Source organism: Peromyscus eremicus, chromosome 1 (genome assembly GCF_949786415.1).
Source record: "Peromyscus eremicus chromosome 1, PerEre_H2_v1, whole genome shotgun sequence".
NCBI lineage: Eukaryota > Metazoa > Chordata > Mammalia > Rodentia > Cricetidae > Peromyscus > Peromyscus eremicus.
Window position 1 is genome coordinate 99,395,173 of NC_081416.1, and position 17,971 is coordinate 99,413,143.

Genomic DNA, 17,971 nt, shown 5'->3' on the forward strand with positions numbered 1-17,971 from the left:
GGTTGGTAGGATTCCTGCAAGAGCAGGATTTAAATAACAGTGATAAGGCCGGCCGCATGTGGTGGCACCTGCCTGTCATCTTAATATTTCGGAGGTAGAGGCAGAGTGGGGAGTTTAGGACTAGGCTGGATGCAAAGCAAGACCCTGTCTCCAAAACAGAAAACAGTCCTAAACGAGCCAGGTGTGGTGGTGTGTGCCCGTGACCTCAGCACTTGAGTGGGGGACGAGAGGATCAGGTGTTCAGGACCAGGCTTGACCACTTGTCAGTTCAGATTAAAAACAAAATAACAGAAAGGAATCACATCCCAAGGCCAGCAGCCGGGAGGTGGGGTTCGAACCCTGGCCCTAAGTCTATATCCTTTCCTGGTGTCACCCCATCCTTGAGTCCTGTCTTGGGCCCCAATATTTTCAGCAAGAAGCAGCCTGTTCCTGAACAATCCCCTCCCCCTGACCCCCAGCTCTCCCTGCTCTCCTGTCTCCGGAGTCCTTACCCCCTCCTGGCATACTGTATAATAGCTCACTTATTTCTTACACTGGGTGCCTGCCCTCTGCTCAACTTCCAGCTCAGGGGTGGGGCTCTGTGGCTCCCAGGCTTTGGGCTGATACACCTTGAGGGAAAGTGGGTGTTAGCAGGGGTTGTATCGATTTTCAGGCTTTCACCTGCTATTCCTTGCTCCCACCGTGTGCCAGCTCCTGTGCAGGGTGACCCAGAGGTGAATGGTGTCACTCTGCTCCGTAACCAGTCAAGGTGCTGGCTGGCACTGGCCAGAGAGCCCTGATGGGGAGATCAGTTGCTAGCTACTCAGTCACCCTGAGCCTTTTCAGACTCTTCAACCAGCCAAGATTGAACAGCCAGTTCTGTTCAGCTTGACTCTTTCAAGTTTGTTTTACAAAACAAGCCAGATTTTTTAAATGTTTAGTATAAATGTTACTTTATAAATGTAGCATCGCATACGCCTTTTCAAGAACCGCCCCCATCTTCTTTGGATTGCAGTTGCAGCATGGGCCAGTAGAGGGCGATCTCTGCATGAGCGTGCCCGCAGAGAGGCAGGCTGTTCATGCGGCATGCCCGTGTTCAAACACACTGAACGCAGATTGGTGGTGAAAAACAGGAATTTTAGTCAAGACTGCCCCGGAGGTTCAAAAACTTTTAAACTAGTATTCTGTACGGGCCTCCAGTAACTCCAGAGTTGACTCCAGTGCCCTGCCTGTCATCACCCAAGTTCCAACATGGAATTGATCCTGAGAGCGAAGGCCTTCACATTTCAGTGAATCCAGAGTTCCTCGTATAATTCGTAGCATATCATAATTTAATTGTCATCAGGGTTTTTTTCTTCTCTTAAAGGTAACTAAAAAATATACAGCAACCGGACAGTGGTGGCACACACCTTTAGTCCGGAATTCAGGAGGCAGAGGCAAATCGTATCTCTGTGAGTTCGAGGCCAGCCTGATCTACAGAGTGAGTTCCAGGACAGCCAGGCTACACAGAGAAACCCTTTATTGGAAAACCTTTGTGTGTGTGTGCGTGTGGTGTGTGTGTGTGTGTGTGTGTGTGTGTGTGTGTGTGTGTGTAGGGGGGGTTATTACCACAGTGTATCTTAGGTTTGGTGAAATGTGGTTTTGTTTTCCACATTCCTTTCATTCGTGTGTTTCTTCTGGTTAGATGTAAGTTTTGTCAGGTCTTTTCATTGGCTCTTTTTTTTTTTTTTGAGACAGTTTCTCTGTGTATGTCTGGCTGTCCTGCAACTCACTCTGTATAGATCAGACTGGCCTTGAACTCACAGAGATCCTCCTGCCTCTGCCTCCTGAGTGATGGGATTAAAAGTGTGCACCACCACCTCCCGGCTATTGGCTATTTTTTGGAATATAAGGTCTCACCATGTAGCCCAGGCTGGCCTTAAACTTATGGTGATCCTCCTGTCTCAGTCTCCACCACACTCATCTTTTGGGTCTTTCTTGTTCACTGCTGTCTTTTAGATCTTAAAACAGTGCCTGACATGTGGTAATGACTCAGTAAAATATTTATTGAGTTAGTGGGGGGGGGGTGTCCTGGAAAGCGTCCCACCCAACCCAGTCTTCTTACTTTTTCCCTCCAAGCTCTTTTCATGCATCCAGCATTCTTTCCCTGCGCCTCCCTCTCCTCCGACTAAGCCCTGAGCTAGACAGGCGCACCAGTTTGGGGGACAGACTGTACAGGTGAGGTGGGGTACCACCTCTGTAGGAAGATGCACTGACCCCGTGGGTCCTCCAGGGCTACATGCAGCCACTGAAGCAGCCAGAGAACTCCTTGCTGTGTGACCCGTCGCTGGTAGATGAGATCTTCGACCAGATCCCTGAACTTCTGGAACACCACGAACAGTTCCTGGAGCAGATCCGGCACTGCGTGCAGACGTGGCATGCCCAGCAGAAGGTGGGGGCCCTGCTCGTCCAGTCGGTGAGTGTCCTTGCTGCGTGGTCTCCAGCCGTACACCTGACCCAGTCAGTAGCTGGCGTTGCTGCTGACCCAGACCTCATGTTCATATGCTTGACGTGGATGCTCACCTTATTCTGGCTGGCTGTTTAATGATCTCGTTTGTACCTGCTGGCACCTTTCACATCTGGGCATTATCCTACACAGTATATGCACCAGAGGCCCTGGCGCCTGCCACATATCCTTGCCCCAGGAGCCCGGACATCCATGAGCTCTTCAAGGTCCTTCAGTGGTGGCTCAGAATTTCAAAAGAACCACAAAAGCAAAGTTAAAAAAAAAATCATTATTCTCCTGTGAATGTAACGCGATGTTTCTTCTTAAAATTGGCACTTGTTTATGTAACTTTAATTATATTTGAAAAACTTTTAAGGCACTTTTTTGTTTTTGTTTTTGTTTTTGGAGACAGGGTTTCTCTGTGTAGTCCTGGCTGTCCTGGATCTTGCTCTGTAGACCAGGCTGGCCTTGAACTCACAGAGATCCATCTGCCTCTGCCTCCCGAGTGCTGGAATTAAAGGCGTGAGCCACCACCACCGGCAAGAATTCTTGATGATGACTGATATAACCAAATTGAAATAAGTGGTTACTTAGAGCCACATAATCGTAAAAGCAAAACTGTAGCAAATCCTTCCAGAAAACTCTGTAAGCCAAACCAAAAAATGGTCTACCTAGCGAGTTGAAAGCCAATCGGGGCTACGTTGTGAGACCCTGTCTTTAAAAAATAAATAAATAGCCGGGCGGTGGTGGCGCACGCCTTTAATCCCAGCACTCGGGAGGCAGAGCCAGGCGGATCTCTGTGAGTTCGAGGCCAGCCTGGGCTACCAAGTGAGTTCCAGGAAAGGCACAAAGCTACACAGAGAAACCCTGTCTCGAAAAACCAAAAATAAATAAATAAATAAATAAATAAATAAATAAATAAATAAATAAATAATCCAGAGCTGGAGAGATGGCTCAGAGGTTAGGAGCATTGGCTACTCTTCCAGAGGTCCCGAGTTCAATTCTCAGCAACCACATTGTGGCTTATAACCATCTATAATGAGATCTGGTGCCCTCTTCTGGCCTGCAGGCAGAATACTATATACATAATCTTTAAAAAAAAAATCCTGTCTACTTTGGGATGTGAGCATGTTTAAATGTGCTCATTATGAGGTAGAGTGTAGCCTTCAACCTAAACAGGTCTTAGTTTGTCCTTGCTGCTTGGAAACTGATGCCGCCAGATGGGATTAAGTGCTGTTGTCTCCACTCTCAGTGTCTTTAATCTCAACCTCTGCTGGACCTGGATGCTGACTGTGGGCTGACGGGAGACTCAGCCCAGGACGGGCTCTCCCTCATCCACTCAGGCCCAGCCCTGTCCTGTCTAGAGACAGGGACTCTAAGATCTGTATCTTAACGTGTCCTTGGTGCAGTTGAGACAGGAACCCAGGTGTCCTCACCTGCAGGCAAGTCCCCTGACCTAGCACCTACCATCAGCCAACCAGCAGGATTAGCCACCAGCATGTACCCTGCCCAGAGCCAGGCTTTACTGTGCCAGGTGAGAGCCCCTAAGTCAGGCAGCAAGTGCATCCCATAAGAGCAGGCTGCAGCTCGGTGCCCAGAGCGGGTTGACTGGGCTGGGAAGGGTGTTCCTGGTGGAGGAACTCCACAGGCAGAGTCCCAGCGGCTAGAATGGGTCTGTTCATTTCCACCACAAGAAGCGTCTGAGGCCTGCCTGGCTGATTTGATGGGGCTGGAGACCTAGTGATAGACTGTCCAGAAGTGAACAAACCAGGTCTGGGTTCAGCACACACCCAGGCACATGTCCATGTGCTTATACACAAACACAGAGGAGATGTACCATGTATATATATATGTGCGCACACACATCTGCTCATTCAATCATGTGTCATACATGCAACACGTAAACATTCAGACAAAGACAGAGAAGTTGAATGGATGGAAGCTAGGACGGGGTGCAGTGGGTGAGGGACACCTGAGCCTGCCTAACCTGCCTCCTTACCCACAGTTCTCCAAAGACGTCTTAGTGAACACTTATTCCGCCTATATTGATAACTTCCTCAATGCAAAGGATGCCGTACGCATAGCTAAGGAGGCGAGGCCGGCCTTTCTCAAGTTCTTGGAGGTATGTGGACCGGGGTAGGGATGGAGATACGCTCACAGGCTGGCTCTGGGACATCCCTGGGGCTCTTGCCAGGACGCTGTGATGCTAGGGAGTGTGGTCAGCCTCTGCCCCTGAGCTCCGCTGGGGGGACTTGCTAGGAACCGTCTCTTCCTAATGTCATTCCTCACATGGGGACTCCCTCCACTCTGCCTTGGCTTTCAGCAAAGCATGCGTGAGAACAAGGAAAAGCAGGCGCTGTCTGACCTCATGATCAAGCCCGTGCAGAGGATCCCACGCTATGAGCTTCTGGTGAAGGTAAGCCTGGGGCTGGTGGGGCAGGGAGGCACGGGGGTGAGGGGTGCATGTCTCTTCTCAGACTCCAGACAGGAAAGAAAGTCCTCCCTGGTGCCTACCCAGTAGTCTCCCCAGCTCCAGCAGTCAGTCTGGAAGGTAGCTAAGCAGGTTCCCGTTCCCACCCCAGGACCTTCTGAAGCACACACCGGAAGACCATCCAGACCACCCACTCCTGCTGGATGCTCAGCGGAACATCAAACAGGTGGCTGAACGCATCAACAAGGGAGTGAGGAGTGCCGAGGAGGCGGAGCGGCATGCCCGTGTGCTGCAGGAGATCGAAGCCCACATCGAGGGCATGGAGGACGTATGTGCCCCACCCTATTGTGCTCCACCCCACTCCTGTCTGTGTCTGCGTCTGTCCCTGTCTGTGTCTGCGTCTGTCACCGAGATTGCCGCCATCCACATCCAGACCCGGGTCTGTGGTGTGCTTGATTCTGTGACCACAATGCCCCACCCTTCTGTGTCCTCCTCCTCATCTGTCTGACCTTGTGCCCTTGGCCTGGCGCAAGCATAGCCATGTGAGAGAGGATAGAACATTGCTCTGACTGACCTAGTTTATAGAGTGGGCCAACCAGATCGCTGCAGGGTTAGTGGATTCAAAATTAGTTTTTAAGACCCCCTTGTGTCTCCCGCCCAACAGCTCCAGGCCCCCCTGAGGCGGTTCCTGAGGCAGGAGATGGTTATTGAAGTGGTAAGAAGTATCCCATTGGCTGCTTCCCCGTGTACCCCCACCCACCTAAGTTCACTCTTCCAGTGCCTGCTGCCCTCAGGTCCCGGCTCTCCCCCAACCACAGCAGGAGCCCTGCATGAGTCGGGGAGAGCTGTCCCCCATGAGCACTAGGGGCATGTGGGTCGGCCTCTAGACTATATGCATACTCAGCCTGAATCCCCCTTTGAACCCTACAGAAGGCAATTGGAGGCAAGAAGGACCGATCCCTCTTCCTGTTCACCGACCTCATTGTCTGCACCACCCTGAAACGGAAGTCAGGTTCCCTACGGCGTAGCTCCATGAGCCTGTGAGTGGCCAGGGTGGGGCTGGGTGGTGCAGGCAGGAGAGCCATTGATCTATGGTGGGCTCTACTCCCTGCCCCAGCCAGAGCACCCCATTGGCTACCCACAGGTACACGGCAGCCAGCGTCATTGATACGGCCAGCAAGTACAAGATGCTGTGGAAGCTGCCGCTGGAAGACACAGACATCATCAAAGGTAGGGCTGACTTGAGTCTGTCAGAAAGAGATTCCGGTGTTCCGTTCTTCCTCTGAGAAGTGTCTCGGTGTGTTTGAGCTCTGGCCTGTCTGGCTGCCTGTCCGTCAGTTTTCCTGCTTTTGTGTCTCACTTTCCATCCCATATGAGGGGCTGGTTTTGAAGGACCGGGTTAGCGTTCATGCAGCCAGATGCAGGTATCCATGCAAACCATCCTCTTGGTGCCCCGGCAAGACCCAGGTGGGGCTGCAAAGCAGTCACCGTAACTGTAGTCGGCCATTGAGTCAGTTTGAAGACCTGCTGCTAGCTGGTGTGGTACCATTCCCACCTAACCCCAGGAGCAGAGCCCCAGTGAAGGATTAGTTAAGGAGTTCTGGTGACTTGGGGCTGAACCTGCCGGGAGCTGGACACCCCGAGGACCTCTTCTGCCGTCTCTCAGCCCCTCTTGCTGTGTGGTGACCTCAGTCTCAGCACCGCACTTCAGATCCTGCCGGTGTGTCACTCCAGAACTGACTCTGAGCCTGCCCGAGAGGGGGCCTCAGACAAACCAGGTTGTCCCACGGGGCCCCAGGTGAGGACTGAGTCAACCTCATCTCTTCTCACTAGGAAACAGAGCAGTTGACAGAATGACCCACTCCTGTGTGGCCATTCAGCTGTGTGGCCAGGAGTAAAGCAGGGTAGAAAAGGAAGAAAGCCTGGCTTTGGAGCAGGAGGGTGATTTTTAGAAGCAATGGGAAACTGTTTTAGTCTGGATCCATGTAACAATAACAACCAAACCAAACACCAAAGACCAGGTAGTGCGTAAGTAGGAATTTATTGCTCCTGGTTCTGGAACATCCAGTATGAGACACAGCCTGTCTGGTGTCTGCTGAGGGGCCTGTTCCTGCTGTGTGTCCTCACTAGGTGAAAGGGTTAGACTAGATGTCCCAGGTTTTGTTTCGTTCAGGCAGCATAGTCCTGACTCACTGTGTAGACCAGGCTGGCCTTGACCTCACAGAAATCCGCCTGCCTCTGCCTTCTGAGTGCTGAGATTAAAAGCATGAATCCCACTCATGAGGACACCACCCATATGACCTTGTCACCCCCTACACCAATATTGAGGAAGTATTTCAACATATAAACTCCAAGGAGACACAAGCATTCAACTATGGCCAGGTATCCCAAGGCTTGGCATGTTGGGTTCACAGCCCTGCTCTGCACATACTCTGTAGCAGTATCAGAGACTCTGTGTCCACAGTGGGGACACCTTCCTGCCAGCTCCACGGACATGTCTCTGTAGGGTCCCTGGCCACATGACCCTTCCAGACATCACTTGCCGGTCTCAGAACCCGTTTCTCCTGGAGTGCTTCGTGACCCCGTGGTCTTCTTAGCATTCTGTGACCTGTGACAGCTGCTCATGTGTACGGTAAACAGGAGCAGAGAGGATGGCAAGAGCTGTCATTTAGGGAGAGAGCAAAGAGAGAACAACTTCCTGTGCTTGATTTCAAGACCGAACTGCCCAGCCTGGCAGTGAAGACACAGCCCGTTATGATCTGCTAGTCTCTAGGGTACATACACCCAGGCACTGAGGTGGACATTCTGAGCTGGCCTGTGGTCAGCTGTGGGAGAAGACCGGGAAATCAGGACACCAGCTCCTTCTGACCTCCTTTCCCGGGAGGCAAGTTTCTCCGTGGGCGATTGGACTGCCAGGGCTCTGTCTGATTGGCCAGTCCCATGAGGCCGCACCATTGCTGCATCCAGAGGCTCCTGGTGCTCACATAACCTGCTGAGCCATCTACACTCTTCTAGAAAGTTCTCCAAGAGTCAGGCATCCTGTGCATGTGCTCCTAAACCAAGGCCAGTCCCCTCCTCCCAGGCCTGGGACTTTTCTGGAAGCTGCCTGCTAACCTTGTTTCTGAGAGCTTGGGTCTGGAAACTCTCCATTTGCTCGACCCATCCATCTCACGTCCAGCTGCAGGCTGTGCAGTGAGGGACGTGTGTCTGTCAAAGTCTGACCTTGTCTTACATGTCCACGGCTTTCCTCTGTCCCTGCCAGGGGCGTCTCAAGCCACCAACCGGGAAAATATCCAGAAGGCCATCAGCCGCCTGGATGAGGACCTGGCCACCCTGAGCCAAATGAGCAAGCTCTCCGAGAACCTTGGCTTCCCCCATCAGGTCTGTGCCCCGAGCTGAGGCAGGCTTGGGCAGGGACTTCCCCTGACCTTGTCTGGGGGAGAGACAGTCTCGGCATTTGCCTGAGAGAGCAGTTGGTCCTGTCACTTATCTGAAGGGGAAAATTATAGACTTGCTTCTACTTAAGGGAAGTGACAGGTCCCAGGTCTGAGGGAGGAGACATCTAACCGGGAGAAAGGCCAGCCCTGTCTGTGGTGGGCGGAAGCAGCCTTCCTCTGTCTGAGGGGAGAGGCAGGTCCTCCTGTTCCCAAACGCAGGTTCTCGTGTGGTGAGACCTTGGCCTGAGGCCTGGGCTCTTTTCCCACAGAGTCTGGACGATGCGCTGAGGGACCTCTCTGCCGCCATGCACCGGGACCTGTCGGAAAAGCAGGCACTGTGCTACTCACTTTCTTTCCCACCCACCAAGTTGGAGCTGTGTGCCACCCGGCCTGAGGGCACCGACTCCTTCATCTTTGAGTTCCCCCACCCCGATGCCCGCCTGGGCTTTGAGCAGGCCTTCGATGAGGCCAAGAGGAAGCTGGGTGAGCTGGGTGTATGCTGGTGCCTCCCTCAGAGCCTCTGGGCAGTCCTGACTTTAGAAGCGAGAACTCCCTGAACTACAGTCTCCCGTCTTCCGGCAGCTGATTAGGACAGGTGGACTGAGACCTCTGCCGTGAAACAGCGGGCTGGGCATTAGCTCTGGCTCCCAGCTCCTCCCTGGCTGGGAAGGGGCTCCCAGACAGAGTCGTTTTAGGACAGGAACCCCAGCATAGGCCTGAACAGCCAAGACCTTCCTCTTCCTTAGTGTGGTTGAGTCCTGGAGAGTTATTGATTAGTTTTATAGATTAGAGACCCAGAGCTATTCCCTCATGGTACAGAAGGGGAAACTGGAGCCAAGAGCTGACAGGGTATAACCCATAACCTCTCATTGTAGCAGGCCCTCCCTAGGGAGACTCACAGACGGGAGGAAATAGAATGGGGTGGGAGCGAGGCAGGGTAAGGTGGGTGCTAAGTAGGGTGTGTCTCCCTCTGCCCTGTCTCTTCTACTACAGCATCCAGTAAAAGCTGTCTAGACCCTGAGTTCCTGAAGGCCATCCCCATCATGAAAACTCGCAGTGGCATGCAGGTGTGTGTGTGTGTGTGTGTGTGTGTGTGCGCGCGCGCGCGTGGGTCATGCGGTCTATTCAAAGCTATGTGTGTATGAATTTTTGCTTTGTGTACCACATCTCATATGTGTTTGAAACATGGTGATTGCCCCCTGTGTCTGAGTATGTGCATGTGCACATTGTGTGTGTATCATTTGTGTACGGGCGTGTGCATTTTGAGCACACACTGTAGATTTGAGATCTACCTCATGCACTTGTATGAGTTTTCATACCTAACCAGTAGTACCAGCATCACATATTAATAGGTGCATACATCCATGGTCCTATTCAGGGTGCATGTACGTGTACATACAGGTTTGGGTGCTGTTTGTATCACAAGCACAGTGCATTTGGTGTAGAGAGATGGATGCAAGCCCGCCACCCCTCTGTTCTGCTGGGGTCTGTGGTAGAGCCAGATACTGGCACAATTCTAACATTCCCCTCTCCCCGTCCATTGGGGTTTCCCACAGTTTTCCTGTGCTGCCCCCACCCTCAGCAGCTGCCCAGAGCCAGCACCAGAGGTGTGGGTGTGCAACAGTGATGGCTACGTGGGTCAGGTGTGCCTGCTGAGCTTGAGAGCGGAACCAGACGTGGAGGCCTGCATTGCCGTTTGCTCTGCCCGCATTCTCTGTATCGGAGCGGTGCCAGGTCTGCAGCGTCGCCCGCGGTAAGGCCCTGGTGAGCCTAGGAGACCAGCCTCTGTCCCAGTACACACAGAGGTTGACCTGGCGGCTGATGGGCGGAGCCTGGATGGGCGGGGTTGTCGGTGGGCGGGGTCGGGTTAGGATGCCATCTCGGGCGCCTCCTAGCGGCAGCTCTTGTTCCTTTCCCCTTTGTCTCTAGAGAGCAGCCAGAGCCCTTGAGGAGTCCCCCAGAGACCACCCTGGAGCCCGCTGGGCCCGAACTAGATGTCGAGGCCACAGCTGACGAGGAAGCAGCAACACTGGCCGAGCCAGGGCCTCAGCCTTGCCTGCACATTTCCATCTCAGGATCTGGTCTGGAGGTGGATCCAGGCCCTGCCAAGGGTGATCCCCAAGCCGAATTGGTACCCTTTGACAGTGACTCCGATGACGAGTCCTCACCCAGCCCCTCCGGGACACTGCAGAGCCAAGCCAGCCAGTCTACCATTTCCTCCAGCTTTGGCAGTGAGTGCGGGTGGGAACTGAGGGGGCACCAATGGAGGCAAGGGCTGGAGTCAGCTCGCTAGGGGGCTGTAATAGCGAGGACTCAGAAGTCAATGAGTCAGACGCGTGGGGTCCTGGAGACCTTGGAGCACGCTGCTCAGGGAGATGGGCATTGGGTAGGGTGGCTAGTCCCTCTGTACAGGTGTGGCTGGACTTGAAATGGCCAGACGAAGACTAGGAAACCTGTCGTATGTGCTCAGAGTGAGCAGGCCTTAGCACATACAGGGACCAGGGGCAGGAAGGACGTGGCCGGGGGGGGGACACGGTGAGGCCTAGGGAGATGTTAGATTTCTGCCTGGTGGAGGAGAACGGAGATGGAGATCTTTGTCTCTTCAGATGAGGAGACCCCAAGCTCCAAGGAGGCCACTGCAGAGACAACCAGCTCCGAGGAGGAGCAGGAGCCCGGCTTCCTGTCACTCTCTGGCTCCTTTGGACCAGGCGGTCCCTGCGGCACCAGCCCAATGGATGGACGAGCGCTTCGCCGCTCCAGCCATGGTTCCTTCACAAGGGGCAGCCTTGAGGACCTGTTGAGTGTGGACCCTGAAGCCTACCAGAGTTCCGTATGGCTGGGCACCGAGGATGGCTGGTAAGGGCAGGGCAAGGTCTGGGAAATCATGTGGTAGCCTGAAGCAGAAGTGAGGGTGGGGGGTTGGAGCTAGTCTTGGGAGACCCCACCAGCTGGGCATACCAGAGGGCCTGAGACTCAGGAGAAGCTGGTCCGTTGTCAGTAGCGGGGGTAGGGGAGGTGGGGAGGCGGCAGAGAAGTGAAGGGCTGACTCTTGGGGCTGGTAGATTCGACCACTGGTCACAGATGCTCCCCCTAATCCACAGTGTCCACGTCTACCAGTCTTCTGACAGCATCCGCGATCGCAGGAACAGCATGAAGCTCCAGCACGCAGCCTCCGTGACCTGCATCCTGTAAGGCTCCGGGTTACCCTTCCCACCCAGGGGCTTCCTGGCCAGCATGTAGGCCACCTCTGTTCATCTGCCCCTGCTCTGCTGGCCCCTCTTTTCTGGGGAAGATGCAGAACAGAGGCCTGGACCAAGGCCAGCTGTGCGTCTTCCACACTGTTAACATGGGTATGTCACTGCCGCTTCTCAGCCTCAGGGCCCCTCCCCGTCACACACACACTTTGAGAGTAAAGGATCTAAAGAGGTGAACCCTTGAGACCAGAGCCATTGTACCTGTGAGTCCCTTGGCCCCGGGACGCCCACTTCAGCCGCCTCTGGGAGTGCATCATTATTTCCTTTTCCTCAGGTACCTGAATAACCAGGTGTTTGTGTCCTTGGCCAATGGAGAACTTGTAGTCTACCAAAGGGAAGCAGGTATGTGCCCCACACACCCTCCCCCCCTTATCCCTTTGGTAGTAACTGAGCTCTCTTCTGGACAAATGGGAACTTCTGGGCCACAGGCCCAGACATCTATGAGGCTTTAGGCAACTCCTGGGGTCCCCATATCTTCTCTTATAAATGAGAGCATTTGCCAGGCGGTGGCGGCTCACACCTTTAATCCCAGCACTTGAGAGGCAGAGGCAGGTGGATCTCTGAGTTCGAGGCCAGCCTGGTCTACATAGTGAGTTCTAAGATAGCCAGGGCTATACAGAGAAACCCTGTCTCTAAAGCCAAAAAAATAAAATAAATGGGAGCATTCAGGTTTCTTTTCAGGGAAGGCTGGGACAAATTTGGGACTGCACTGAATTTTATGTTTTCTTTAATCCATTCCTTCTCTAGGGCGTTTCTGGGACCCCCAGAACTTCAAATCGATGACTCTGGGTGCTCCAGGGAGCCCCATCACCAAGATGGTGTCTGTGGGTGGACGGCTATGGTGTGGCTGCCAGAACCGGGTTCTTGTCCTGAGCCCTGACACACTGCACCTGGAGGTAGCAGGGGTCGGGAACAGAACTGGTGATTTGGGATGAGCTGGGGTCCAGGAGAGGGAGATAAGACCAGAGGAACAGAAGCATCTAGCTGAGGGGTTCGGACTTTTCCCTAGACCCTCTTCCTTACCCAGCCAATCTCTACCCTTCTCTGATCCTGGTTTCCACTCTAGCTAATGAGGAAGACAGCAAATTCCCATTTACATTCCTCATTCATGCTCCTGTTGGATCCTGTATGTGCAATACTGGGATCCTTGGGGGACAGCAGGGTCCTTCCTGATGTCACCATCCCTTAATATAAACGTTTGGCCTTTAGTCCTGTTTTATTTACATACAAACCATAAGTTTCCAGCCTAGGCAGTACCCAGGGGCCACAGATTTCCTTGGGTTTCATTCACTGAGTTGAAGGTTAAGGCTTGGGGTCAGGCCCTGGCTCTGTGACTAGTATGTGACCATGGGCCTTCTTAGGGTGTGACTTTTTCCTCCTAGGCTAACACTTCCCCATCTGTCCAGGGAGGGACCAATGCCTGGTCTTAAACCCACACAAGCTTTAGTCACTCAAGTTTCATAGGGAAAGGGCACCCCTTTTTACTTCTGGAGGATTAAGTGGGCAAGCTTTGAAACTGACCATCCAGACCCAGGACCAAGACTGCCTCGGCTGTCAATCCGGGCAGGTACCTAGAGAGGTTTGTGGGGAGCTGTGTGTGGGATGGGCAATGGTGGGGTTCAGGCAGAAGGGCCTGGGGTAGCTCTGACAACTACTGCCTGACGTCTGCCCTCCTCCCCTGTAGCACACATTCTACGTGGGGCAGGATTCCAGCCGAAGCGTGGCTTGCATGGTCGATTCCAGCCTGGGTGTGTGGGTGACCTTGAAAGGTAGTGCCCACGTTTGTCTCTACCACCCAGACACCTTTGAGCAGCTGGCGGAGGTAGATGTCACCCCTCCTGTGCACAGGATGCTGGCAGGTACTGACCTCCCGTTCCCGTCCTGGGGGAGGCCAAGAAAGGGTCAGCCTCCAGGCCCAACGATGCTGTTCCTCCCCCGCAGGCTCTGACGCCATCATCCGACAGCACAAGGCAGCCTGCCTGAGGATCACGGCACTGTTGGTGTGTGAGGAGCTGCTGTGGGTGGGCACCAGTGCCGGGGTTGTGCTGACTATGCCCACCTCCCCGAGTACCGTCAGCTGCCCACGAGCGCCTCTCAGCCCCGCTGGCCTAGGCCAGGGGCACACCGGCCATGTCCGCTTCTTAGCAGCAGTCCAGCTGCCCGATGGCTTCAACCTTCTCTGTCCAAGCCCGCCCCCGCCCCCAGACACAGGTGGGTCTGCACATTCCGCTCCCTCCCACCCACTTCAGAGAGCCCAAACGAAACTGTGTGTGTGTTCCTGTGCGTGCGTGTGCATGAAGTATCCAGGGAAGTGTCATGGGAGACAGAAGTGAGCTCTAAACTAACAGGAGACAAGTACGTTCATGGGGAATATAGACTGTTGTATGTGTTTCTTAAATATACTGGGAAGTGGGGCTGGGGAGATGGCTCAGTGGTTAAGGGCACTGACTGTTCTTCCAGAGGACCTCGGTTCAATTCCCAGCACCCACATGGTACCTCACACCTGTCTGTAACTCCAGTTTCAGGGAATCCAGCACCTATGGCAAAACACCAATGTACATAAAATAGAAATAAATAAATTAAAATATATATATATTCCAGGAAGTAAAGCAGAGCTGGAAATGAGGTATAAATGACTCGGAAGTGATGTCCAGAACAGGAAATAAAAATAGCACAGAAAAGAGGCTGTAGAATGGTGTACAGGGCAGGAAGTATGATTAGAAAGTGAAACAGCAGGAAAATGAGGTACTTCACAGAGGTCATGATGAGCAAAGTCTCGCTTTGGAGGACAAGAATACTTGTTCCGAAGAGGAAGTGACAGGGAATCAGGAGGCTGAGTCAGGAGCTGTGTGGATAAGAAAAGACAAGCCACGTTAACTGGCAAGAGCATCAGGTGCAATTCTGCATCCCATAGCAACAGCACATGCTCTGAGCACCGCGTGCTTGGATGATTGCATTGCTGTGTCACATCATAGATCACTCACAGAACCCTAGATAGTATAAGCCCACGCAGCTCTGGGATGCTGTGTATATGGCTGATACAGCCTGTTGCTCCTAGAGCTGTGATGGATGAAATCAAGGGCTGCAGTAAACACCGGGTGGACAGGGCTGCGCCTGTGCCCACTGGCCTGCTGTTTACAGTAAACTCTTCCTTAAGGTAACTAGTAGGCGTGTCCTCCGGAAGAGCTAAAACACTTAGCATATTCCTGTTCTAGGAAAAGCTTTGCATGCCTGTGGCTCTGGGATCAGTCCCTTAAACATAAACAAAAACAGAAAAACAGAGACACTAGAAAGAAAATAAACAAATCAGTACCATACGCACTACACTTCTAACATGTTCTGCACATGAGTGAGCGTGCTACATTTTTATGTGGCTGGCTGGCTCCACAGTAGGTCTGTTTATACCAGCATCTCCCCCGACACGTGAGTGGTGTGACGTGTTGCCCATAAGATGGCTACAACTTCCCTAGGGGATGAGGATTTTCAGTTTCATTGACCAAAATTTCACTGTGCAGCATGTGACTGTAGTTACAGTAAAGGGGGCCTTATATGTGCAGAAATCAATAAAGATGGTAAGTGGCTAGGAAATTAATGTCATTCCTGAGAGAAAACACAGGTCGGAGGTGGAGTGAGTGGAGACATGATGCCGTCCATAAAGTGCTTGCGTGGCAAGCGTGAGAACTCGAGTTCAAATCCCCAGCACCCAAGTAAAAGCCGGGTGCAGTGGCACGGGTCTGTAATTCCAGTACGGGGGAGGCAGAGGCAGGATCCAGGGGCTCGCTGGCCACTCAGCCTCGCCTAATGGATGAGCTCCAGGGTTAGTGAAAGACCCTGACCTATAAAAGGAGAAGGGGACCTGGAGAGAAGGCTCGGCAGTTAAGAGCAATTTTTGCTCTTATGAGGACCGAAGTTTAGTTCCCAGCACTCAAATCAGGCTGTTCACAGCCACCTGTACCTCCAGCTCCTGGGACTCCAGTGCCCTCTTCTGGTGGATCTCTGAGTTTGAGTCCAGCCTGGTCTACAAAGTGAGTTCTATGACAGCCAGAGCTGTTAGACAGAGAAACCCTGTCTCTGGAAGAAAAAAGAAAGAAAGAAAAGAAAGGAAAGAAATTCCTTTAAAGAACAAGGTAGCATAGAAAGCTGAGGGCTGTGGCACAAAGCTTTAGTCCCCACACTCGGAAGTAGAGGCAGGTAGAACTCTGCAAGCTCTAGGCTAGCCTGGTCTACAGAGTGAGTGCCAGGCACCTTTGGCCTCCACACACATGCATGTACACTGCATGCACACATACCCACATGAATATGTATGTGCACCACCGTACACAGAGAAAGAGCATAAACGCACACGTGTGCACGCACACACACACACACACACACACACCGGAGATAAGGAGGGTAACTGCCAGGAGAGTAGACTTTTCTTCCAATATGGAAGTTTTCGGCTAACCGGAAGTGTGTGCCTCACTGTCTTCTGGGATGTAGCGTTCAAGCCATGATAGGACATGAAGCTACAAGTCACCTCAGGTTGACTGGTCCTCCTCCTTCTTCCTCAGGCCCTGAGAAGCTGCCATCCCTGGATCACCGGGACTCCCCTCGGCACCGAGGCCCCACCTCAGCCAGGCCTAAGATGCTGGTTATCAGTGGTGGTGATGGCTATGAGGACTTCCGGCTCAGCAGCGGGGGTGGTAGCAGTAGTGAGACCGTGGGCCGGGACGACAGCACAAACCACCTCCTCCTGTGGAGGGTGTGAGCCTGCCCACTGTGGCCCAGGACCCACCTGTGCACCTGCCCTCAGCCTGCCTGTCTCCTTCCAGGCCACACGCAGACCGTGAGCAGTGTCCAAGCAGGGCCATACCGTGTGGACTCTGTCTCACCTTTGTGGAAGCATTCCTGGTAGAACACTGCCAGCTAGGCCGAGGCCTCTCCTAACCGCTGACCACCCTGGTGCTGCCGTTTGGGACCAGGGTGGAGATGTGGAGGCTGCCCAGGACCTCTGTCCCTGAAGCTTCTACCAAAGACGCAGCTGGGCCTGGACCCCACAAGGCTGGGGAGGCCATGTGCAATATGTGGAGGGATTTCTGGGGCAGCGGAAAAGCTAAGGGACGGCATCCTTGCCTATGTACAGTATTTATGTTACTTTGTAGATGAATACTTTTCCAAAGCACTTATTTATGCAGTGACCTGGGGCAGGACATGATGTGAGGAAATGATAGGCTGATAAAAGCCTGTTCCTGTGTGAGAGGCCACCCTGGAACCCTAGCCAAGCTTTCCTGGAAGGACCAATGCCCATCCATTACACACACACACACACACACACACACACACACACACACACACACACACACACTCACATTCACTCTGCATGTTCAGGGCACTAAGACACTGTCCCTAAAGGTAAACTTCAACCATCCTCACCCAGAAGCAGAGTTTGTTCATGTGCCCTCAGACATTTAGACAAGATGACCAGGGGGCAGTGACTCTCACTGGGCAGCTTCCCAGCTTGAGCATTTCCAAGGTGTTGGTAGTGCCTAAGGTTCCTTCATTTGGGAACATTGGTGGGTCTGGGACAGGGCTTTCTCAGGTAAGAGAAAAGGGCCTTCCCTCCTCACAGCTGGCCCTGGCCCCAGCTCCTGCCTCCCCATGTCTTAGGCACTGGCACGATGGTCACCTTGGGGTGGACCTATGTCCCCTTTCTCTGGCCACTGAATCTAATCCCTCTCTGAACACCCCATCCTGCCAGGGGCACTCCTTTTAGGAAGAACCACCCCCACAAAGCTGAGGGACTAGACATAGCCTTTTTAACTGGGAAAGCTTCTGCTTGGGGCGGTCTCTCCCTCACCTCCAGGCTGCAGGGAGCCGCCATGGCCCTCAGCCCCTCGCTTCAGCTACAACTCCAAAGGTCTGGTTTCAGATAGGGTTTGTTTGTTCCGTTGGATTTTGTTTTTCTCTGGGGTGGGTGGGTCATTGCGGTCTTAGATTATATTTCTCTTGCTACCAAACAGTCATGTATTAACTCTCCTCGGATGATGAAATTTAAAGAGTCAATAAATAGAACACCAAATGATGGCTCCCCCTTGGCCTTGGGCCGTAATGGCCTACTGCCAGCCACCTCAAGGCTCTGTCTCCCCAAGGATGAGGCCTTCCTCACTGACTCACTTAGACCGAAGGGAGCAGATGAAGAAGAGTGCTGGGATGATAGGGTCACCGCTGGCTTCCTGTGTTTCCATGAGCAGGTCACTGCGCCTGTCTGGGCTCCAGGTTCCTCAAAAGAACGAAGGAATTTGGAACGTTAGAATTACCTACAAATCGTACACATATCAGTAGTGTGCCAATCAAGAGTTTCCAAGTCAGTGTAAGTCTCGGAAATCTGAAGCAGCCATGCTACACA

At 53.0% G+C, this 17,971-nt stretch overlaps 1 protein-coding gene across 1 annotated transcript in view; it reads left to right on the forward strand.

Moving 5' to 3' along the window:
• Arhgef17 (Rho guanine nucleotide exchange factor 17) overlaps positions 1 to 17,510 on the forward strand; it is a 58,920-nt gene extending 41,410 nt beyond the window's left edge. The window contains exons 3-21 of the mRNA XM_059270395.1: positions 2,252 to 2,434; positions 4,470 to 4,586; positions 4,788 to 4,880; positions 5,047 to 5,223; positions 5,560 to 5,610; positions 5,826 to 5,935; positions 6,040 to 6,125; positions 8,158 to 8,276; positions 8,602 to 8,815; positions 9,326 to 9,399; positions 9,889 to 10,085; positions 10,262 to 10,563; positions 10,939 to 11,188; positions 11,434 to 11,520; positions 11,861 to 11,928; positions 12,334 to 12,482; positions 13,271 to 13,445; positions 13,528 to 13,797; positions 16,137 to 17,510. Of these exons, the coding sequence (XP_059126378.1) occupies positions 2,252 to 2,434; positions 4,470 to 4,586; positions 4,788 to 4,880; positions 5,047 to 5,223; positions 5,560 to 5,610; positions 5,826 to 5,935; positions 6,040 to 6,125; positions 8,158 to 8,276; positions 8,602 to 8,815; positions 9,326 to 9,399; positions 9,889 to 10,085; positions 10,262 to 10,563; positions 10,939 to 11,188; positions 11,434 to 11,520; positions 11,861 to 11,928; positions 12,334 to 12,482; positions 13,271 to 13,445; positions 13,528 to 13,797; positions 16,137 to 16,333 (2,919 nt within the window). The 3' untranslated portion in view covers positions 16,334 to 17,510. The remainder of the gene's footprint in view (positions 1 to 2,251; positions 2,435 to 4,469; positions 4,587 to 4,787; positions 4,881 to 5,046; positions 5,224 to 5,559; positions 5,611 to 5,825; positions 5,936 to 6,039; positions 6,126 to 8,157; positions 8,277 to 8,601; positions 8,816 to 9,325; positions 9,400 to 9,888; positions 10,086 to 10,261; positions 10,564 to 10,938; positions 11,189 to 11,433; positions 11,521 to 11,860; positions 11,929 to 12,333; positions 12,483 to 13,270; positions 13,446 to 13,527; positions 13,798 to 16,136) is intronic.
• The last annotated feature ends 461 nt before the right edge of the window (positions 17,511 to 17,971 follow it).